Below are 24,706 nucleotides of genomic sequence, written 5' to 3'. Positions count from 1 at the left end.
ATATATAGAGAAACAAAGGTGATTTTTAAAATTCTAATTTGGTTTTCACATTTTAAAAGATAAATTAGGTTCCTTTCAGGGCTCGAAAAAACTCAGAAATTTTACCCGTCCCCGAGGACGGCTTGTCCAACAATGTACCCGTCCTCCTTTGAAACTAACCTGTCGCTTCTAAATAAATAAAAATATAATTTTCTCTTATTTATTACAAACATTTATATAAATTGCACAATGAATTAGTAGTTACTAGGATTACAAATGTGAGGTAATAAATTTGAAATAATTTTAATTGTTTTGTTTAATAATCGAAAATCAACGTTGATCCCAGTGTAATAATTTCTAACTTGGCAAGATTTCAAAAATTCGCAAGAGGTGGGCTATTCTAGGATTTTACCCTACACACTAACCATATCCAGAAAATACTATATTGAAAGGACCAATAAACGAGGAAAAGTATAGTGTTATTACGCATACAATATACTAATATTAAATTTATCCAACCCTGGCTCATACAATTGAACGAACTCAGTACTATTCAGATTTTGTTTTCGAAACATATATCACGAAAAAAAAAAGAAGTAAACTAAGTTCGGTAATCAGCTGGAGATAAGAATCACTCATAAATGGTGAAACCACTTAAAAAAAATTAAATGTTATATCACCCCCAAAGGAAATACTCGAGTTTCAAAAAGATGTATCCGGAAAAAACATAGAAATATGACACTTCATTCAAATGTATCTTTTTAATTAAACTTCTTAAGTGCTTCCAAAAAAACATTAAATGCTACTCTGCCAATCATAGAATTATTGCAATAATTAAGTGATCAGTTAAATATAAAAATTTCATTTATTTTACCCTGATTCCACAATATCTCCTTCAGAAACTAGAAGTTCAGTCACAGTTCCACCAATATTGGATTTGTACTTAAGAAGTGGTTCTGTTATATCGGATTTCACGCCTTCATTTTGTTTGTAACTTAATATTGTAGAATTGTAATACAATTGATGTCCTACTCTTATTTTCCATTTAGATAAATGAAATGATTTCNGGGATATTTATTAAAAAAACGAAACTTTTAGAGAATCGGAGTTTTTGATAAAAAGGTTGAAATTCGAGAGACAAAAAGAATCTCATCCCTGTATAAAGGCCAACCAGTTTTATCCCAAGGAAATGATTTTTAGAGAAACTTCAGAGGGAGGAATAAAGACTTCAGTAATTTCGCTCTGTGGAAAATTAAATTCCTCATAAAATATTTTAACTTGTGCAAAAAAAATTTCAGCGGAAATTAGCGGGGAAAATGGAAAAATCTGAGAAAAAGCGGAAATCCGCGAATCCGCGGAAGAATCTCATCCCTGAGTTTACTTAAACAAAATGTTATTAAGCAATTACTAGAACTAATAAAGACGTTTTTTTAGTTTCTGTCAGTTTTTACCAGCTTTTGCCACTGGCATGGCAAAAACCAGTTTCTGCCGGCAAAAAGCCAACCCTGAAAATCATTAACGACGCATTTCAAAAAGTTAATGCGCTTATAAATTTAAGTCATTGATATTTTCAAAACATTAAATTCCAAATAAGTTATATACAGAACAATTTAAATGAATAATTATGTAATAGTTTACTTTTATCTCTAATCACATTTATTATTCTACCAGAAAAAATATTTACAAAAAAATTGCCAAGCATAAATTCTAGTTCTAATACTTTTAAATAAAATATACAATAACTTTTATACATAAATGAGATCAATGATTTCTTGAAACTTCTGGACCTCGGATTTCCGTTAACTTCCGGATCACGGTTAGCCAAAAATCCGGATTTTTTTTCCGGAGCACAATCATCTGTGAAAAGATAAATTAGGCTCCTTTTGAATGCTAACCTCATCTTCCTAAAAATACATCCTCACTAATAGATGCAAAAGTTAATTGGGTACTATTCCAAATAAACATAAGTGAAAAATAACACCAAACCCACAAATATTATCTAATTCTGTGATCTCTATAAAGATTTTAAATTTATATTCACTTAAACATACATGCATGGCGATAGCATCAAGGGGAAGCTCATTGTATTATGAATCTATTTAGTAATATTTTTATTCAAATTTTAATTGTTTTTATCTTAAGCTACATTTAATATACTTCAAAGGATACAAAATGTTTATTCACATGAAATAATCTTTTTTATTGCAAACTATAATAGTTATCTGTTGTATTTAACTTTTATTTCAGTAATTTATATGCAACCTTGCGCTGATTACCAAAAGAAATTAAACAAAAAAATCTTATGGAAACATCCAAAACAAGACAAATATCTTATTTCAAAATTAGCAGTCACTAAGTTTTATGAATCACTGGACCACTTTATATGCAAGTGACAAACTTAAATATAATGCAATATTGATTTCACTTTAAAATAAGCAGACTTTATTACCGAGAGAATTGTACCATTGATCCATAGCCATAAGGTGCGGACAGTTGCTCACAGATAAACTCTTCATTTTTGGAAATAATTCCACAATAATTTTCATTCCACTATCAGTCAAAGAAGATGGAGTGTCAGGAATTTCAGCAAGACCAAGAGTTAACAATGTATCGTTGGACCATTCACCTAAGGATTAATTACTTTCAATTATCACTTGACTTATGTAACTGTATTTAAATATTTCTAAATTTACATGCCTTTATTAATCTTCTTTATTTCTGTTTTACTTGTTTCTACTCAGGTAAAGAGAATGAGCATTTTAATGAGAAGTTACTCAATTCTAACACATGTTTTAACTTGAGAGCTAATTAAATACTTATTGTGGCATAATCTTTTCAGAAAGACAAAACAAAAAACTAATGAAAACTTTTTAACTAGAAATAAGTTAATTTTGCTTCAGAACTTTTTATTAGCGCAATTAAACATATCAAATTAAATAATAATTTTCTCTCACGTCTTTGTTTGATCCATTCGAGATTTTGGCAAGATTTGAAGCTAAACAATGTCTTACGGTATTTATATCCACAGTCTCCAAGAAATGTCATTTTTATATGGAGTTATAAAAAAAATTATGTTCTTCCTTAATAAACTTCCAGTAACTAACCCTTTCTTAATTGTTATGGGGATATTTCAAAAAAGTATTTTATCATTTATTAAAATTGTATATTTAAATCATCTTCTTTTATGATGCAATGGGACAGAAATTCTAATATCTTTTCAAACCTTTGGATTGAAACTGGGATTTTTTTTCTCTTTCATATTTTTAAAATCAATGTACAGTGCACAAAATAAAAAACCTGAATAACTATTAATCTACTGATCGGAATTTTACGTTCTAGGACTCAATCTCAATGGCTCGCGGGGTTAACTTGAAATATGCTAATTAAAAAGTGCAGACGATATTTCAAGTTACAAAATCACGCACAAAAGCGTACTTTATCTGAATAAACATAACTGTTTTTTGACGGATTCGGATTTCTGACCCCCAAAATATAGGGGGTAGTCGCAACCTAGAAAATAGGATCCCCACACTTTGGTCAGGAGAGTGCTCCAAAGTTTGGACCCCTTAATAATAATTTCACTGTTTGTGCATTTTGCCGCATCTCGAGTACTTTTTAAACGAATTGAATATTTGAACACAATTATACAATTCGATTATCCAAAGATAATTTCATGCAAAATATAACTTTTAGCAAAAAAATAATAATTTATTATTTTACTTAATAAGGGTTGAAAAAATGTTGAGTTTCAAGTGAGAATTGAGTGCGTAACAAGCTTAATGATAGCACCAACCCTTGTCACTTACACTTTTAACATCTGCCAAAACTACAAAGGGCTATTTTCATCACTTTTTTAAAAAGTTCAATTAGAAGTAAAATAATGTTACATAAATGAAAGATAAAAACTCATGCAGTTTTAATACACATTAGTATAAATGAAATTATCAACAGTAATTATTCAAACAAGCTTACCAGATATGCTTAATTTGTCTATAAAACCTAAATGTAAGCTTTTCAGTTGTGGAAATGAGCATTGGGCAAATGATAATGACACGAAAAGGCTATCTCTTGTCAAAGATGGCTGAATACTAATACTTTCCAAATTTTTGCTAGAAACTATCATAAGATGACCCAAATCTGACTCTAAAACACCCTGAAATTGAAATACATTAATATACACCATCAATAGATACAGAATAGAAAAGATAATTTTCCTTATTGGATAATTTACAGCTTTTTATCTGTTTATTACTATACTTCATGTTTAACTATGCTAGACTAAGTCCATGAATTCAATAACTGTCAGTGGTGTAAACGACTTCATAAGTATACATATACAGTAGGGAGCCGATTATCCGTTTTTTTATTGTTAAACCCAACTAAAAAAAAAAAATAAAAATTTTGGAAATAATCTTAAAAAGAAGAAAAAACGATGAAGTAATACACTAATGATTATTTCCAAAATGATGGTAAGGTGAACATCTTTCAAAAAAGAAAGAAAAATCCTAAAATCTTATGAGGAAAAAAAATTATTTTTTTAAATGGCGGGAAAATTTATCGAATTTCGTTCCGGTTTTTTGGTTTTCCGGCTTTCTGATTTCCGGATAACGGGTTCTGTACTGTACTATTGTAAAACTTTGTTTATCTCTCTCTTTTTGTGCTTTTCTTTAAGTGCCCATGGAAAGAAGAATCACGTGCATGTGAGCTTCTTGTTAGCGAAAATTAGCAAAAGTTTAAAGATTTGAATTTTAGGTCGAACAATTCCGTGAAAATTTCGTTGGATCATAAGTTTTTGATTAGCCAAAAATTTCGAGAACCAATGGTCCTGAAAAACGTGGAATTCTATGATATTCTATGATGTTCTGCTCTTAATTTTTGAACCCGGAAAGATAATAAGAAAAACCCGGAAAGATAATAAGAAAAACCCGGAAAAAGAGTTTTTGACTCTAAAGCAACAGTTTAAAGTAGGGGTGTACAACCTTGGCCCTCCAACCACTGAAGTGCAGCCCACGAGAGCTTCTGAACTCAATAAAAAATAAACAAAAATTTAAAATATTAAAAATGTCTTAAATTTTTTTTATCGCACTTTTAAGTCATCACGTTTTGAAGCTCTCAATTTTTATTGATTCTATAGTAAATGTATGTTAACCGAGCTTTCTTTAAGCCGATTTTATCATAAATCAAAATTATTTTTTAGCACTTATTTCCGCTTTTCAACATAATTTTGAAAATCCTGAATTTTTATAACGATATTATTACGACACGCGAATTTCAGATCACTTTTTGGCAGTCCTTTCTTTTTTTTCAACCATTTTTCTTGGGCAGTTATTGCTATGCCCAAGCAGTTTAAAAAATTCCGATAGTTTTATTAAGAATTTTAAATCGCTCAGTTGGCACGCTTTATTTGTGCTGAATTCAGCATTAATTTAAGAGATTTGCTATTTTAATTGTTATACTTTTCCACGCTATTATCCACGTTATATACTTTTCCACATTATTAAAAAATCGGCCGAATACCGTACATTTGGGGCCATATAAAATTTTTCGTCAGAGCATAGCAACACTGAAACCAAAAGTTCAATGCTAAGAATAATATTTTCTGAAAAAAAAACATGTTTATAAAACAACGCTAAAAAATTAGGCCTATCAGAAACCCTTTGGAAAATGCAGTTCTATAAGAACTAAAGATTATATACAAAAGCGAAACAGAGAAAATAAAAATCGATCTTAATTTTCGGAGGAAAATTTTAAAGCTGAACATCTCAGTTTTCCAATTACTAGAACAGGTCAAGAATATAGTCTAACAGAAATGTTCTAAAAAATTGCTGTGTCATAATAAAAAAGTCACAATAAAAACGTCTGTAAAAAGAGAATTCTTTTTTAAAAAGAAAAAAAAACTAAATAAGAAGTGTTCTTAATTTTTTTAATACAGAATACTGAATTTAAATTCAGCATATTGAATTTAAATATTTCACATTGCCATATTTTTAGAAGAAAAGAGTTAATTAAAAGTAAAAGCAGAAAAAACAATTTGTTCTGATTTCCTGAAACAAAACTTAAACACTGAAAATCTCAGTTTTCTATGTTCCCGGTTATCTATATTACGGTACAGAGAAAAAAGTAATCAATAGTATAGGATGTTCTGTTAAAATTATGAGTTGAAATAAAAACAGCAAAAAAAAAAATCCTTCTCAAATCTTGGAACTAAAAGTATAGAAAAAATTAAGAAATTTACTTGTTTGAATATAATTCTTTTTTTAAAAAAAGCAGAAGTGCAAAATAGTCAAAGCAGAAATGCAAAGAAGTCAGTATAAAGTAATCTAGTTTCAATTCTTCAAACTTCGTTTTTCCATTTGTCTGCTGGAAGATGAATTTGTCAGGTGTGCAGAAACATGGATTTTAAAATGTAACAAATTTATGTAAAAACTATTCCTTATAACAAACAATGGTATAATACAGTTATAAATACGATTTTATATTATTCTTCATCATATCTATACAAATTCAAAGAAAAAAAAGACTTAGAAAAAAACATTCTGCTGTATATTTGGTTGATCACTTGACCAACTGAATTTTTGACAAAAAGGCCAAATAATCGTTACATCCTTAATTTAAATGCAATGCGATTGCAAGTTGAGGAGGAGTTCAGAAAGTGTTGGAAAACTCGAATTTTTAAACTGCTCGCTATTTGTAATTTTGATTAAAATTTTTTTCTACTTGAATGATCTTTTTCCGTAACAAAAAAATGAAAACGTTTACTATATAAAAAAAAATCTAATATTCATTAAAAAGAAATAATAAAGTACACTTTGAATTTATATTACTAAATATATACAACATTTTTTTCGACTTTCCTTCTGTGAGCATTGCAGTTTTTTTATAATAATTTATTTTTAAATGAATAATTTTTGCATTGCGTGATATGATTTAAAAAAAAAAAAAAACATTTGTTTTCTTGTTTTAATGCTTATTTACTTATTTTAATAAATCAATTTTTGATGAGATAAAAATGGAAATTATTTTTAAAAAAGTATTAGTTTTTTCATTTTTGACAGAGATCTAATAATTGAACACTTTAATTTTCTGCAAATATATTACTAAGTTTATTGTAAAAAAAAAATTAGAACACTAATTTTTAAATACATATTACTACATTTGCCGTAAACATGTCTAAATATATATGCAGCCCTTCGTTAGTCAACCTGCTGTGCTAGTGGCCCTTCAATCAAAAAGGCTGTGCAACCCTAGTTTAAAGCGATAAAATGGGTTGAAAGTACATTTCAACTAAAGTCGATTTTGAAACCTTGAGGTAAGTTATGGCAATAAACATGTTTTACAGTTTCAACCATTATAAAAATTATTCAAATTTTTTTTCTAAATGAAGAACATGAAAAATAACCTTGCATCCAGATATAACCAAATGTTTTAGATTGACAAAACCATTGTGTCGATAGGAGTCTTCGATGGCTCTTTGGAAGAGTCCACCCGGAAGAGGGACTCTCACGAGTTCTAGGCGTGTCAGGGAAGGGGCTGAGCTCAATGCAATAATTAGGGACAGGTATCTGCAAAGAAACATTTTACAAATAATAAATGAATTTTAATTCTGATTTTTGAAATAACTATAGCAAAGCTTGATTTAAATCACGATTAAAATTGTGATTTAAATCAAATTATTATTATTTTTTAAATCATTGATTTAAATTAACTGATGTTTTTATTTATTCATATTGATTTAAAAAATGTCAAAAACAGTGCTTTAAATTATTGATACTTTTCTTTTCTTAGTTCGAAAATTTATTTTAAATAAATTGTTGCATTAATAAATGTTAGTTAATGAAATTACTTTCTTTCTAGGTGTGTGTTAAATTCCAACACATTTGAAATTACATTTTTAAAAATCTTTTGATTCTTGAGATTGAAAGTACAGATTAAAGTAAAAATTTAATGCCGTCTTAATATAGACTTGCATAGCTGTAAAAATTAATTAATAAACATGAATTTTTTTTCACAAAAAAATACAAATAAAATTCGTAGCGAAAATCATTACGGTAAAATCTCATTTTGAAAAAGGGAAAACTACCCACTTTTTAAAAACAGCCAATGAAAAAACCACCTTTAAGGGCTTTTAAAAAACAAAAATAAGCACCTTTAAGAACTTTTTAAAAATGCTACGTACCCTGTATAAGACATGTTAACTCAATTCTACGTAGGGATACCTTTTCATAGATGAAGGTTGACATTGTCGATAACTACTCTCCCCACATGGGTGACCTTTGGAAGTGATGTTAACACGCCTATCTTGACCGAAACTCCCATTGTCCACATTGGACAGTTGACTTGCTACTTGTGACTGCGACATTATCCACCTCCCCGCGCTCTTGCTACTCAGTCTTGATCACATACAACGTATACACTCGACTGCTAAAGGCAACACAGAAGCAACCACGACCGCGAACTCGATACAGCTCTCACGATTAGCACTCAAAAGTAAAGTGATCTTAATACAGCTCTACCGGTTACTCACAAAACATCAATGAATTAACTAGTGGTATCCGTTCATCGAATTTTACCACAGCTTTAACTCTGGTTGACGTTGTCGACAACATACGGCCCACATTGGAGACCCGAAGGTGATGTGAACATGCCTACCTAGACAGAAACTCTCACTTCGATATGAACAGCCCTATCTTGACAGTAACACCAGTGTTTTCACCACAGAGCGAGAACGCGAGAATCTCACATATTTTTTACTTTTCTCGCATTAAAAAATGATTACCGTGAGAAATTCGCGCATTCTATAAATCAATTTCAAAATTCGCGAATTTCTTGCATTTTGGAAAAAGCTTTGAATTACGCCATTTAGAATAAAATCCATCTCACTCTTCTTCCTTGATCTTTCATTATTTTCAACATCTGCCCCGTTATCTAGCTTCCCTATTTACCAGTCTTGTTCAGAACCTTTTCCAACAACAGAACACAACCACGGAACCTCTTTCAGAACACATTTCTCTGCAACCACGTGTTTACCATAGGTAAGGTTTCTTCATGTAAGACGCTCAAATTTTTTATGCACTAATGTAAGATGGACAAATACCTTGTAACGGTAAAATCTTCTATGATGATGCACCAAAAATATTCAATGCTTAAAAAAATAAAAGACGTTAAAAATGTATTGATGATTTTGATGATTTTTCAAGAGTTTTTGTGTTTTCTTAGTTTTTAGAAATCTCACTTAACTTTTTGAAATCTCGCCCTGTCTCTGAGAAAGGGTGAGAAATTCTCACAAATTTTTTTTTCTATGATGAAAACACTGAACACCCACTTCGAGCTGAACAAATTTACTTCGATGGATGGTCCACATTGAACAGTTGACTTGCTACATGTAACTGCGTCATTATCCACCTCCTCGCGCTGTTGCTACTCAGTTTTGATCACACTAACGTACAACGTATTTACTTGACTGCAAAAAGGGCAACACATGCACATACACGCCCGGGAACTTAATGCAGCTCAGATTGATTCATTTTATAAACCCATTCAAAATTAATTCTAAATATGAAATGAATACCTGAGTGACATAGATGGACCCATACAATGTTTCATAACAAAGGATTTGAGATTTTGAGCAAGAAAACCTCGAAAAGGCTGAAGCTTTGTAAATCTCACACACTGTAAATGCAGATGTTTAAGATGAGGCATGGCTGTCAATTCCGGTACTTCAACCCCTATTCAAAATAAATAAATGGAGATAACATTCTGGTACACAATAGTCAATTGAATAGGATATTATTGAAACATGAAAGGTACTAATCTCAAATCATGAAACTATTTTGCACAAAAAGAAAACATTTACATAGTTATTTGTGTATCCCGTGGCAGAATCACAGTGACAATGTCGCAGAATGTTACAGTTTTCCTTGCAAAAAGACTTTTCTTTTGAAAAGTTAAAAAAAAAAAAAAATTTTCTTTTGTGCAGAAATTTACACTTAATATTTGAATCATACATTTAGATAATCGCTTTTTGATGCTTTACGACGATATTATCCTAAATCCATGAATGTTTCGATTTGTGGATGTTCGATCATGTGGATTTTAAATATCCTGATACATGTCAAACAATATAGAAAATTTGAATTGTGCATTTGAGCATTTAATTTTTAAGGCAATAATTCAATCACATTTTTGGCAGTTATTGTTATTGATTTCTCCATAGTTTTTAAATCCGTTATTTTTTATGCAATATTATTTATTACAACAACGAAATCTCGAAACAAAACATGCATTTGAGGAGCCCGATTCACATGACTTCGTCGTCAATCTCTTTTTGACGATTACCACCACAGATTTCATGATTTTTAATTATATATTTTATTGTGATAATTATTTTTCAAAATACGAAGAAGGAAATAATTTGTGCGTCTGCTCCTCCACAAAATGCAAGAATACCACCCATAATATAAGAATAAAAAATTATTGTATGCTTTATTAAAAAAATTATATAGTTTCACAGCATTTTTGTTATTTTAAATTTGTAACATATATGTTTGTTATTATTAAAAGTATCTTGCAGAAAGATACTAGTTTTGTACAAGAGAGTTTTTACAAGAGAGTTTTGTCGCAGATTGCTCGAAACAATTCTGCCCCAGGGTTTGCGTACATTGACAGTCAGTTAGGCTTCATATATAAGTCATGATTAAAGAGAATAATAGCCTAAAACAACAAAATAATGTTTTTCTTTTTTCTGTAGTTTAAAAAATGTTCTGTCAAAAGTCAGAAGAATCTCATACCTGATTATTAGATATTATCTAAAATCATTCAATAAAACTGATCATAAAAAATAATAAACTATTTCTCTTCCTGTCAATAATATTTATCAAATATTAAGAAAGCAATTATTTTTGACTCATTTTCTCACGAATGTGAGTAACCTAGATCTGTCTGTTGATAAAGATGGTTCATGCGGTTATGCTACTTGGGTTTCTACTTAATCATAAATTACTCTTGCCATTTTTTGTGCAAAAAAGTAATGTTGGAACACTTTTAAGTAGGTAATTAGTATGCATTTGTCACGATTAAAGAAAACTATGATTCATTAACTAGGTTTGGAAACTGTTATTATTCAAAATGGTCAAAGATAAGCAACTGGGAATCCAGTAGAAGAATAGATCTGTAGCATTTCTACTACGACAAATATACAATTCCAATTCACAAGTATATAAGTTACGTTAACTCGATTCTACGTGGTGGGGTACCCTTTCATAGACGGAGGTCGGCATTGCCGATAACTACTCTCTTCCCACATGGGTGAGCCGAACGTGTTGTGAACATGCCTATTTTGGCAGAAATGCCCACTTCCATCTGAACACGCCTATCTTGACAGTGACGCCTACTTTGACGGATGGTCCACATTGAACAGTTGACTCACTACTTGTGACTGCCACATTATCCACATCCGTTGCAGGCCGAAATGGATTGTGGCTGAATGAATTGTGAAAACGTTGAATAGAATAATGTGAAAAGCACGCTTTTGCACGCTGGTGAAAATTGACAAGGTAAAGAAAAAATCTCGTTTTCGAAAAAGGAAAAATTAAGCACTTTTTAAAAATACCTAATGAAAAAAAGAACCTTTAAGGGCTTTTAAAAAACGAAAATCGAAAATAAGCACCTTTAAGCACTTTTTAAAAATGCTATGCACTATGACTATGTTATTAGAACTCACAACAAGTTGTTTCAGCAGAAAAAGTTTTAATTTCATTAACACAAAAGAAATCTTTCAGTTTTATGAGGAATATCCAATAAAAATGAAACTTTCTCAGTAGCTGGAATTTCTTAAAGAATGAAAGGGCAGATTAGAAAGATTTTAAAAGATAATGATACCTTAAAATAGCTATAATCCTTACCAACTAAATGGAGGGAGAAAATTCGAGGGTAGGGCTGAAGCTTTAATCTATGTGAAGCATGAGGTGGGAAGACACCATCTCTGTTTTGAAAGTTCCCAATGATTTCCAAGTCAGGTAAATGTTGCATCAGTGCTTCTAATAGTCGTAAATCACTTATCTCCACCGCTTTTAGGTTACCACACAAGCTCAAAGCTTCGATAATACCCGGAACAGTCAATGCAGATCTTCTCTGTCTCAATCTTCTTCTTTCAACTCTTTGAGGGTGAAGTCCATAGACGTATTCGACGTGGGGACATTTTCTGAACAGGGCGTGGATGTGGTCGTCCGTCATAGAGGAAGGCATGTAACCGTACATCTTTCCTTCACAAAAATCAATTGATTTGCACAATTGAAGATACATGCCGACGGCAGTGAAAAGCTTTCGGCAGAGCATCGACAGAGACAGTACTTCGTGCAGAGGAAGATACTGCAGAATGTGACACAGTAATTCATGTGACATATCAAGCATGTCAGTCTCTGACATTTTTAATGCTCTTCCAAAATGACAATCAAGTATTCATAACTGTGGAGAAAATAACAGAAATAAATATAAATTTCAACAAAAATTCATATTCAATATAGTACAAAAGTTAGTGACTGCAATTTGTGACTGCCAACAGGGTATCTGCTACATTTTAAAATTTCAAATTCATGACTTTTCATGATTAATTCCAAGAATTTTTTATGACTTAACGAAGTTACTATTTTTTCTGACAAAAACACAACACTAAATTTAAAAAAGCATTATAATAACATTCATTGAAACTCATTGTTATACTCTGCATCTTCATATTTATAGATTTTAAATTTAAAAAAAACAGAGTAAAGAAAGATTTGAAGCAATAAAATAGCTGGAAAAAAATACAAAAGGCAAAAATATTTTTTTCTTTTTTTTTTTCTGCAGAATTACACTCTAAAGATACTTTTCTTGTTCATGAAATTTCTTGTTATGAAAATTCTTTTCTTGTTTTCTTGTTCAAAAAATTTCGCCAATGACTGGCTTGCTTCAGCTAAAATTTTAATTTGATAAGATAAAAAATAATAACAAAAATTCTGAAATCAGTTCAGAATTCAAAAATTCAGAAGTTTAAAAGATAATACGCTCTAGAAATCTTTTTTCTTTCATTTTTTGAAAGAACACCATCATTTCTAAAGAGCACAATAAAAGCATTTTATATTTTAATCAAATATGACAGTGAGTGGGGATTTTGTCACAAATTCAGATACTCGGAATACCATGAAATTGGGGGGAGTGGGTAAATTTCATTTCAAAAATTAGATTTTTCGGTGACCTAAATCCATGACTTTTCATGATTTTTTTAAAAAAATAGTTAAAATCATGACAAATTTTGTTCAATACCGAAATTTCTGACTTTCCAGGTGCGCGAATACCCTGTGCCAGTCACGACTTTTTTTTTAAGAGGTGCATTTCTATTTTTAATAAACATGGAATTATTTTGAATATTACTTTAATGCACACTTTTTTCTAAAAATTTTCATTTTAGAAGGGAATCATGTAATGCAGGGTTGGAGCTTTGGACGTCCTAAACTGGTTTTGGACAGGACATGCGGGTTTTACTGTCTTAAACTGGCCAAAACTGTCTTAAGTGTCCGAAACCTTGAACATTGGTAAAAGGTAAAAATTCTATATGTGTAACCATTGTACACATAACATTAATAAATATTTGATGCTTTTAATAAAATTTGCCTTCACTTATTAAAGGAAAATAATATAATATAATAGGAAAATATTTATAACATTTAAAGCTTCACAATTCATTGAACAACAAAAGTGAATACCTTACCCCTTAAATATGAATAAATATGCTTTTAATACTGATAAATTATGTTTTTGCATAAGGATAAATAGTAATACAAAATAGTAATATCAAAAATAAAATTTTTTAACATAACAAAAACTTTTCTTTATTCTGCCTCTTGCTCAAAAATGAACCTTTTATTTCTCACAATACTTTTTACTTTTTTTTTTAAATTGTGACATAATTTAAATAAAAGGGTTTTGGACAGTTTAAGACAAAGGAGTTTTGGACAGTTTAAGACAAAGGAGTTTGGGACAGTTTAAGACAAAGGAGTTTTGGACACAACGGTTTAAACCGTGGATTAATCCATTCTGTCCTAAGCCTTTCCAACTCTGATGTAATGTAGGGTTGCAGAACCTTTAGTTTCTAATATATTGGCGGCAAATATAGTAATTTTTATGTTAACATTAGTATACTTAGAGCTAAATTTTTTATCCGTAAAATGAGTAATAACGGAATTAAATACTTTTAATTATTAGAATATACTCAAACATGAAAAAACTATTACAGTTTTTCTTTTTTTCTTTTTTCAAATTTCCTTTTTATTAAAAATAGATTCGTTTAAAAAAAGTATAAACATACGGAAAAATAACTGCTTTTTTTAAAAATCCTATGACACAATACTAAAGTTAATTTTAAAATAAACTCTAACAACAAAAAAACTGTAATACTCACAGTGAGAATGATATTTTACTATGAAAAAAAATTATATATATATTTTAATGAGTAATATAAATTCAAATTAAATATTTTAATTCAGGAAAATATATGAGGTTAAAACAAATAAAAACAACGTAAGATTCAATATTAAATTTGGTAAAATACTTCAATTTCTATCTATTGAATTATTAGATGTTTAATAAATTTTAAATAAATGTTTTTTTTTTCTTCCTAAACTAATCATTTAAGCAACAAAAAATTTGAAACAAAATTACAAAGAACGAGCAGTTTAAAAATTTGTGTTTACCTCCATTTTTTTTAATTTCTCATGTTGCAATATTAGGATTCTAAATGCTTCATGCAAATGCATGGCACTAACGGCCTAAAAAACGATTGCAAAAATAACTTCGTTTTACGATGAAACGTGAACAAATAAATTCAAAAAATGATCATTTAAATTTGCGAATAGTTACCAACATTTAGTAATAATATTGTAGGGAAAATAACAGGATCGTCAAAATCGCATGGAAAAACAGAAATAATTGGAGAAAAAAAATCACTTCAATTAGTGAGGATTTAAAATTTGAATGTTGTATAAAAAATGTCAGAATTTTTAAAACTAAATAGAAATGCATAGATATCTACCAAAAAAAAGGTTGAAAAATAACTTGGATTGACAATGAAATTGGCACAAATAAAGTACATCAAAAAGTGAATAATTAAATGCATGATTCATAACTCACGAGTCAGAATAGTGTATTATCCAATGGCAGAATTTCTTCGTGCTTTCTGAGCCAAACTTCCCTAGCACTAATATTTTTCTGCAAGATATTTTTAATTATAGCAATATCTAATTTAAAGTAACAGAAATATTGCATTTATAGAATAAAAATGTATAAAAAGATTCTAATTGTAAATGTAATATTTTTTTACTTCTAATAGGCGATATCCTGACATTTTGTAGTGACATTTGACATCCCACTAATTACTTCCTCCGTCAAATTTTATAAATTACTACATAAATTAACAATCGTGACCATAAATCTCAAAATAAATATCAAAGCAAAATCACTCGAACAGGACTCTTTATACTAGAGATACTCAAATAGGTGTTTCGAGATTCTGTTGTTACAATAAATATTATACAAAAATATCAGATTTTAAAAACTTTGTGGAAATCAATAACAAAAGACAGCCAAAAAAATCGATAGCAAAAAAAGCAATCGAATCATTATGTCAAAAAGCAAATACTCAAATTTACTATATTATCTTAAATATATCGTACTATTTAAAGACCACCATAAAATCAATATCGATGACAGCCGAAAATACGATTGAAACGACGCATGGATTTATAATATTATGGGAGAAAAGTGTCAAAGAGTGATTATTTAAGTGTGCGAATTTTAAAATTATATCAACTGATAAATACAGGAATTTAAAAAACTATGTAGAAATCAGAAGCAAAAACAGCCGAAAAAACGGTGAAATCGCCACATTAAAAGTAAATAATCAAACATGCAATTTAAATTTTTCAGTGTAATAAAATTGTATAAAAAATATCAGGATTTTTATAAAGATAAAAATTTGCAGCAATCACTGTCGAACAAACGATTTAAACCAGGGATGATTGTGATACGAAGTGAAAAAACCTGAAATTTTTTGTGAGCAAAAAATAGATATAAATTTATATACCATACATGTTTTGACATATTTTTTAAATAAGATTTATAGGTAATTAGCTACCAATGATGAATATGACACCTTTACAGTAACTTAATTAAAGAAAAATCTTAGTTCTTACAAGAATCACGATATTAGATTTTTAAAATTGAGTGAATATGAATCGCAATATTTTTATTTTATATCCCGTAATATTTTTGTATCCCGTAAGAAACGATAAATCCATATTTTTGTGCTGATTTTTCAATATAGTCTTTAATTTTCACATATTATGTCTAAATTTTCACAAGAAAAGTACCTCTCAGAAAAACCTAGACAGACCACCGAGATAGCTAAAATCTACCAAACCAAAAGAATCAATTGGTAGATTTCTGCCCATTGGCAGATAGAATCAAGTGTATGTAAGTGTTTCATTAGAGGAACTTTCAAAACATGAACTTTAGAATTTTGAATTTCCTTGAAATTTTCGTCAGATTATAAGTTTTTGATGAGCGTAAGTCCGAGAACCGAAGGTCTCGAGAAATGCGGAATTTCGTGATATTCCCAGAAAAATCGTATGCCCCTTTCCTAATTTTCAGACCCAGAAAGATGATGCGAAAAACCTGTAATTCCGGGATACCCCCTGAATACAATCACCCCTGTGAAACACTGCATCGATTAACGATGATATCAGCGTAAGCCCAGTGCAACAAAAGAGTGATTTCTTTAATGCCCAATTTAAATTTCATGTGTTTTAACAATATCAATACTTTTTTTTCAGTGAAAATTAGTAGCAATAATTGCCAAAAAAAAAATATCAAAATACTACATAAATTTGCGTTGGAATCTGAGCAAGTTGTGAGTGATTTACCACATTGCAGTTTCTGACCAAACATGTGCTACCTTTTTGTAAAAGANTCCGAGAACCGAAGGTCTCGAGAAATGCGGAATTTCGTGATATTCCCAGAAAAATCGTATGCCCCTTTCCTAATTTTCAGACCCAGAAAGATGATGCGAAAAACCTGTAATTCCGGGATACCCCCTGAATACAATCACCCCTGTGAAACACTGCATCGATTAACGATGATATTGGCGTAAGCCCAGTGCAACAAAGAGTGATTTCTTTAATGCACAATTTAAATTTCATGTGTTAACAATATCAATATTTTTTCTTCAGTGAAAATTCGTAGCAATAATTGCCAAAAAAAAATATCAAAATATTACATAAATTTGCGATGGAATCTGAGCAAGTTGTGAGTGATTAAGACTCAAATGCGTGCTTTAAATTTTTCATGTGCGTAACATATTAAAAACATTGAATCAATTTCTTTTCAACTAAATTTTTTAAAAAAAGCGACAAATGTACCACAATGATTGATTAATTTGTTTGTACAACAAATCTGAACTTCTGTAAAATAATGACTCAGTCATATTTTATAATATTATAAGACATGGTGTTCTTTAAAAAATAAGAAGGGTCTGTCGGTTTTTTTTTTNTTTTTTTTTTTTTTTTTTTTTTTTTTTTTTTTTTTTTTTTTTGAGAGGTAGGACCTATTTTGAGAAAATTTAGACATAATTTGCAAAAATTAAAATTTTTATTAAGACATCAACACAAAAACAAGATAAAGTAGGAAAATATTTTAAAAAATTGTCACCTCAAATATCATTTATGACAGGTTCATTTTCTCCATACAAAAAAGATAATTTTGCTATTGTAAAATTGTGGGCTTAAAATTGTACCCAAATTTGAAATTCCATAAAAATTATTGTCCATAGTTAAATTTCAACTTGAATTTAATAGAAACATGCATTTAACAGTAGGTACTAGCACTAAAAGTTATTTTCATGATAAGAAAATTTTCGACTAGGTCACACAGAAAAAACTTTAACAGAGGGAAAAAAAATTTCATAAAAAATAAAGGTGTGTTAGAATAAATTTACAATAGTGTTTATGATAAAGTTCAAATGTTCAGAATAATGTTCAAATTTTGACTTCCTGTGAAGTTTACAGGGGGAGACGCTAGATTTGATATGGCGTAAACGACCGTTTAGGTTTACCACATTGCAGTTTCTGACCATACATGTGCTACCTTTTTGTAAAAGACAAAAAAGCTCCTCTTTTTCCTAGATTGCAACGAGTACAGGGTTTGCATGAGAGCTTGTTTTATTAAAAGTATTTTGTAAAACTACCGTTTTTCATAAAGTTGAATTTGCGAAGGTACCGCTAAACGGTAGAAAATATACCCTGGACAGACCCCTGGAAAAGTTTTTAAAAAAATGAAAGAAAGAACATAGTTTCAAAAAAGAACTCTCTTTTAAACTTTCGCAATTTTTTATTTCATATTATTAACTTGAAATTCTAGCTGAAGATTGTTTTTTTTCTTCAATATCTTAGCAATGAATTGAAAAATCACGAAAAAAAATTTTTCCTGTCTGATGAGCAAAAAAGGAATCTTTGAGAAAAATCTTTCAAAAAATTCTGCAGATAGACAGCATTGTTTTAATTTTCAAATTTTCTATTGCTTAACAAACAAGTTGGAAAATTCCAGTACTTTTAAATATTGAGCTGAAAACATAAATTATATTTCATATGTATGACCCAATCATTAGAGAGGATAATAATACCAAAAAAGTAAGGGAACTGAAATGCAACCAATTCTAAAATACATAAGCAACTATTTTTTATTAATTTTATTACACCAACTTCCATTAAAACTTTCACCTCTAAAGAATTGGAAATTCCTTGACATCAATATATTTGGTGACAAAATTTCGTTTCGTTCGGGGAATAAATAATAACCATAATAACCTGTGAAAGAAGAAATAAATATGAAAGAGTAAATATTAGATGTTATTTCTGCCCACGTAAGGGAATGCTTAATTTTGTTCTTGACAGTTTCCTGGAATATAAATAGGACTTTTTGCTGTTTTTGGCTGACGAGCTTTTTAATCAAATACATATATTTGATTGGCTGACACTGTCATCCTCATTGCTTAAATATTTTTCTCTGGTTTATAAACATTTAGCATACCTATCCCTTGCTTGGCAAACAAGATTTATTCGAGAATTTTATTTTCCTTTTATCTTCCCAGCAGATCACCGAAGTCAAGCATCACTGGCTGCTGTCAGTGTGCGGGTGGGTGACCACTTGGATCAGTCTACGTAGGGGCCGAGGGTGTGCGGTATTGGTCCTCATTAAACTGTTCCACCGTAAAGTGCTCGACATCGCGCGCAGGTCGTTGGGCTACCGAAGCGGGGGTGCCATCCCCTGTGCAGAGGATCATATTTGTGATGGCATGTCTTCAGATCATCCTCAGGGATGTTTCCCAGACCGTCGCCAATAGCCCATTGTGCAGCTCTAGTGCGACGTAAATGAACAACAACAACAATACCTGCTCTAGTTCCGGTTAGAAAGTATGCAAGTGCTTACCACAGCTTATTCTGCGAGGTGATATGTTCAAACGGATAATCTTGTTTTCAATAAAAGATGCAAATTAGATAATTTCTGAGCTCAAATCTGCCATATTTCATTAGATATTTATGTTATTAAGTAATTCTGGTGAGTTTGAAGTAAAAATTTGTTTTAGTCATTTATAGATTGGTGAAGAAGTACACCAATCTATAAAAAAAAAAGGGTGACATGGTTGCTAGATGTTGAATAACTCGCTTTTTTGGCTGACCTGAATTGGCCTCTTTCCATTTGCTTATTACTATTTGTTCTTGTTGCAAGCTGTGCATCATCTTATGTTAGTGTTAGCACCTTTAGCATTGTAAACACAAGAATTGTTAGAAGTATTAAGTAATCAAATACCACGTTTGCAAGAATCTCAAAACACACTGATCACGTTGTGAGCCAAATGGCTCTAAAATACTCCGGAAACAGTAACCCGGAAGGAGACGGTATGGAGCTTGCAGCGTTCCCTAGTGTAGCGAATTTAGCCAAGCGAATTTAACTATATATTTTAATTTGTACTTTAGTTAATGAATAAATTTTCGGTTTAAAAGTAAAATCATCTTTTAATAAATTTCGTCATTAAATAAAATTTATAAAAAGAAGAATAAGAATCAGTTTGCACTGACAACAGCTCCGACATCCCGTGGTAAAGGGGTCATGTCTTGGGGGGAGAATAATCTTGCTCTCGAGTTAACCAAGGAGAATATCCATGTTTTGTTTTTGTACTAATGTAAAGCAAATGTGAACTTGTTTCAATTTTGATATCCTCCATGAATGTGAATTTGTCGTAAAACTTTACCAACGATTTTTCATTCTCGAGTCAGAACTTAGATCTAAAGTTCTGTTTAAAAAAAGAAATAACGGTTTGTAGCGTTAAAAACAAAAATTCATCTGTAAAAATTCATTCAGTAATTTTTAGGCTTACAACTTACAATGTGTGGTAAATTGCACAATACAGTAAAAAATACATCGATGACAGAAAAAAATTCCGTTGTTACTGTAGTTCATTTACGTCGCATTAGAGCTGCACAATGGGATATTGGCGACGGTTTAGGAAACATCCCTGAAGATGATCCGAAGTCATGCATCACAATTCTGATCCTCTGCAGAGGGGATGGTACCCCCGCTTCCGTAGCCAGACGGGGGAGATTTCCGTATCGTGATCTGTGGCAGAATAATCGCCAAGTCTTGGAAACTTCCGGGCAGTGGCCCACGAGAAACTAAAAAAGAAGAAAACAACAATACAGAAAGGGACCAACTTGAAAGGTATAACTCGTAGCCACCCCGGGCAAACATCTACATGGTTTTTTTTCCCCCTTCTTTTTTCTTAAAAATGGAAAGTTTAAAATCTATTTGTCACCTTGGCGATTGTAGTTGGCGGGACAGATCACAATACGGAAATATCCCTGCCCGATGACCTGCAGTCTTGACCTGAAGTCGAGCACTTAACGGTAGAACAGTTTAACGAGGACCAATACCGCACACCCTCGATCCCTACGCAGACTAATCCAAGTGGTCACCCACCCGCACACTTTGGAGATACATCCTTCTTCTGAATTAAGACTGTGGGATCTGGATCTATTATTTTTGGTATGCTCCTTCTGTTATCTCTTTCTGAAAGAGCTTCCTCTAAATCATCGTTCAGCTGTGGAACCTGTAGTTTAGATTCTGGAATCAAATGTTTCCTATTCCGTCGAAGCACTTGTTTGCCTTCTTTAACAAAGTATGACCTTGGTGATTCTGCTTTTCTCTGTGCAGTTCCAACAGCCTTCCTATCAGTTATCCATACTTTTTCACCCGAAAGTATTGGTTTCAATTCATGAGCATTGTTTCTCCGATCATAATCCTTTTTCTGTCTTTCTCCTCTTTTTCTTCTAATATCTCCTTCTCAATTAGCTTTGGTTGAAGTAGTGAAACTACTAAAGGTAAGGTTGATTGTAAGCGACGTCCCATCAACAATTCAGCTGGAATGTAGCCATTCTTTAAAGGTGTCGTCCGATAACTCAATAAAGCCAAGTAAGGATTTTTAGACTTTTTGAATCTTAATTTAATTATCTCCACTGCTGCTTCAACAAAACCGTTGCTTTGAGGATATCTCGGACTTGAAGTAATGTGCTTAAAACCGTATACTTTTGCAAAGTTTTGAAACTCAGCTGTTCTAGTAACTTCAAACTGTGGTCCACTATCTGGCAAAAATCGATTTGCAGTGTAAAATTACTTCTTTTGATGTTAAACTATCCAGTTTTGCCACTTCTGGGTAACGTGAGTAAAAATTTGTAACTAATAAATACCATTCTGTGTGGAGTTTAAATAAGTCCATAGCTACAATTTTCCATGGTCTCTGAGGAAAACTAGTTGGTTTCAAAGGTTCAGAACACTTTTTAGCTTCCTGTATACATGAAGGACAGTCCCGAACTAATTCCTCTATTTGTTTACTGATGCCAGGCCAGTAGACTACTGAATTCGCTAAAGCTCGACATTTATTAATTCCCATATGCCCTTCATGGATTTTGCCTAATATTTCTCGTTGTAGCCTATTTGGCACGATTATTCTGTTTCTTCTCATTAATAAACCATTCTATATGGAGATTTCATATCTTAGAGGCCAAAATTGTAAGCAGGATGGTAATATCTGGTTTTCTCCGGCCAACCGTGAGAAGCGTAATTGATCACCATATTACATGTTGGAGTCAGTCTCTTGTTCTAGTTTTATCTGGGAAAGTCTCTCTGAAGACATCGGAACAGATTCTAAGACTTGATTGATAAAAGCTTCAACTTCCTCTTCCAATTCCAGATTTGGAGCTTCTTGTTGATGTGATGCTCTAGATCAGGGGTCGCCAAACTTTTCTGATCATCGACCCCTATATAATTTTTCAAAATCTCCATCGACCCCCACAAAAGTAATTTTCTGTTAANATGTTGAGTCAGTCTCTTGTTCTAGTTTTATCTGGGAAAGTCTCTCTGAAGACATCGGAACAGATTCTAAGACTTGATTGATAAAAGCTTCAACTTCCTCTTCCAATTCCAGATTTGGAGCTTCTTGTTGATTTGATGCTCTAGATAGTGCATCTGCTACACAATTTTTTTTTCCAGGAGTGTGTAAAACATCAAAAGAATATCTCATGAGCCTCATTTTGAGACGTTCTAGGCGAGATGTTAAATCATCCAAAGATTTTCTAGTAAGTATTAGGACAAGAGGTTTATGATCCGTCTCCAAAAGAAACTTGGTACCCATTAGATAATCGAAATTTTTTTCGCATGCTTGGGAACTAAACACTGGGGGTTCCGCGTTCGGCTGACCACCTGACCGGAACATCTGCTCCTGCACCTCAGAGCCAAAGGTCGAGAGAACTCAGATATGAACAGTAGGCCCTGGCCCTGTATGGGCTGTCGCGCCACTGAGTTTAGCTTAGAGATATTTTTTCATCAACTTAAGGAACGTCTTTTACACGTCAAGTTATCGACCTCAAGCGTATTTTTCAATCGTTGGATAGATTTTTTTTGAACGTGAGGTATTCGATGTTCTACTTTAGACTATTATTTTTCAACCTCAAGAGTAGATTTATATAGTTGTTGAGATATTTATTTATTTATTTACCTAAGATGTGCCATTTTACACTTCCGGTTATTATAAATCAAAATCAAGTGTAATTTTCGACACTGAGGAAGGCTATTTTTTATGAATGTGAGGTATTCCATGTTCTATCTTAGGTTATTATTTCTTTACTTCAGGAAGATAGTTTTGCATTTTTAGCTTTATTAAATAGGGCCTAATTGAAACAAAAAATTAAGCTATGAACTAAAATGCAAAAGTAATAAAACAAAAATGTTCTTATTCGTTACTGTAAAAAATAACCAACCTGTAATTGACACCAATGATTCTTAGTTTAGGTAATAGGCATTATGGTAATGGGTGGCAGTTTTACTAGGTAATAAATATACTCTTATATATATATACAACGCAGTTTATAAGTAAATTTGGTGCTGATTACACCTGCACCAATACTGAACGTTTTTATGATACAATTATTATGTAGATAGATAAGTCGAGGAGAAAGTAACTTGACTGTGAAAAGTTCAAATATCATAAGTTGAGACCGAGATAGCCTAGTGGGTAGGGCGCTGATCCCATGTCCAAGATTTCGTGGGTTCGATCCCAGGTCGGCCGAAGACTCCCCGTGTAGTAAATGGTGACTGATGCACGTTAAATCTGTCGAGTGGCAAAGTCCTCCATGTTCCCATCCCAAATCAATACCTCTGGGGGTACTGATCCAGGAGTTTTCTTGTCTTCTGGATGATTGGTTCAAAATGACAAGGCTACGGAGTTAAACATTAGCAGTCGTATACCCAAAATTGGGTCGGCTGTTCAATGACCGATATTAAAGATCATAAGTTTCCTCGAGCAACAGCATTATTCCAAATAAAACGGATTACAGTTCCTCTTTATTTCAGTAGGATGAACTACTAAAAATGTGTTTTGCTTAATCTAATAAAGGGAAGCCATCGGTTAAGAGAACAAATAATCTATACAGGCAATAAAATAAAGAATTTGAATTACAACTATAAAATGTTTCGAATTTGCTGGAAACATCTGCCGAGTTGACCAATCCTTCTTAATGTTCAAAAATAGGATCCCGAGCAAGCCCAGAGAATAGCATGGGTTGACTGCACTAATGAAGATTTCAAAGCAATTGAAAGAATCTAATACCTTGGCGAGGAAGAGTAGAATCTAAAAACATACGAAAGTCCTTGGCCCACGAACGGCTGTGGAGTCTATCGCTTATGCGTTCTGATGAGGCTTTACTTGGTCTGGAATTACCCTAAATTTAATTTCACACTTCTCACTATTAAATGGAGTTTTTCAAGAAAGCTTATTTTTAATTAACAAATTTTTGTTAGTGAGTCAATTTTATGAGATTAAATTTTTTAGTGTTAACCTATTTTAAGTCACCAGAATTCGATTCTATGATAAAAAGAAATAAATGAACCTAACTCTTAGTGAAGCAGGTATAAACTAATTTGTTATTTTACAATGTATGGAAACCCTAATTGTCAAGGTAAGAAAACTCTGTGTAAAAATATGTAGTTAAATTTAAAACTTGTTATATTTAAGTTTTTAACAGAATATTGGAAGACTAAAATTATTAAATCGTAAATTATTCAATTATTCTTGTAACGAAACTATTCAAAG

The 24,706-nt window shown here is 31.4% G+C and overlaps 1 protein-coding gene across 1 annotated transcript in view; it reads right to left on the bottom strand.

Annotated features, from left to right (window-relative positions):
• Positions 1 to 18,900, bottom strand: part of LOC107452580 (F-box only protein 38) — a 48,946-nt gene extending 30,046 nt beyond the window's left edge. The window contains exons 1-7 of the mRNA XM_071177041.1: positions 18,783 to 18,900; positions 15,142 to 15,219; positions 11,880 to 12,441; positions 9,548 to 9,704; positions 7,379 to 7,541; positions 3,952 to 4,132; positions 2,429 to 2,605 (exon numbers count right to left, since the gene is read on the bottom strand). Of these exons, the coding sequence (XP_071033142.1) occupies positions 2,429 to 2,605; positions 3,952 to 4,132; positions 7,379 to 7,541; positions 9,548 to 9,704; positions 11,880 to 12,402 (1,201 nt within the window). The 5' untranslated portion in view covers positions 12,403 to 12,441; positions 15,142 to 15,219; positions 18,783 to 18,900. The remainder of the gene's footprint in view (positions 1 to 2,428; positions 2,606 to 3,951; positions 4,133 to 7,378; positions 7,542 to 9,547; positions 9,705 to 11,879; positions 12,442 to 15,141; positions 15,220 to 18,782) is intronic.
• Between the last annotated feature and the right edge of the window lie 5,806 nt (positions 18,901 to 24,706).

Source organism: Parasteatoda tepidariorum, chromosome 2 (genome assembly GCF_043381705.1).
Source record: "Parasteatoda tepidariorum isolate YZ-2023 chromosome 2, CAS_Ptep_4.0, whole genome shotgun sequence".
In the NCBI taxonomy this organism is placed as follows: domain Eukaryota; kingdom Metazoa; phylum Arthropoda; class Arachnida; order Araneae; family Theridiidae; genus Parasteatoda; species Parasteatoda tepidariorum.
Note: the sequence above shows the minus strand (reverse complement) of the source record. Positions and strands in the feature narration are given on the sequence as shown.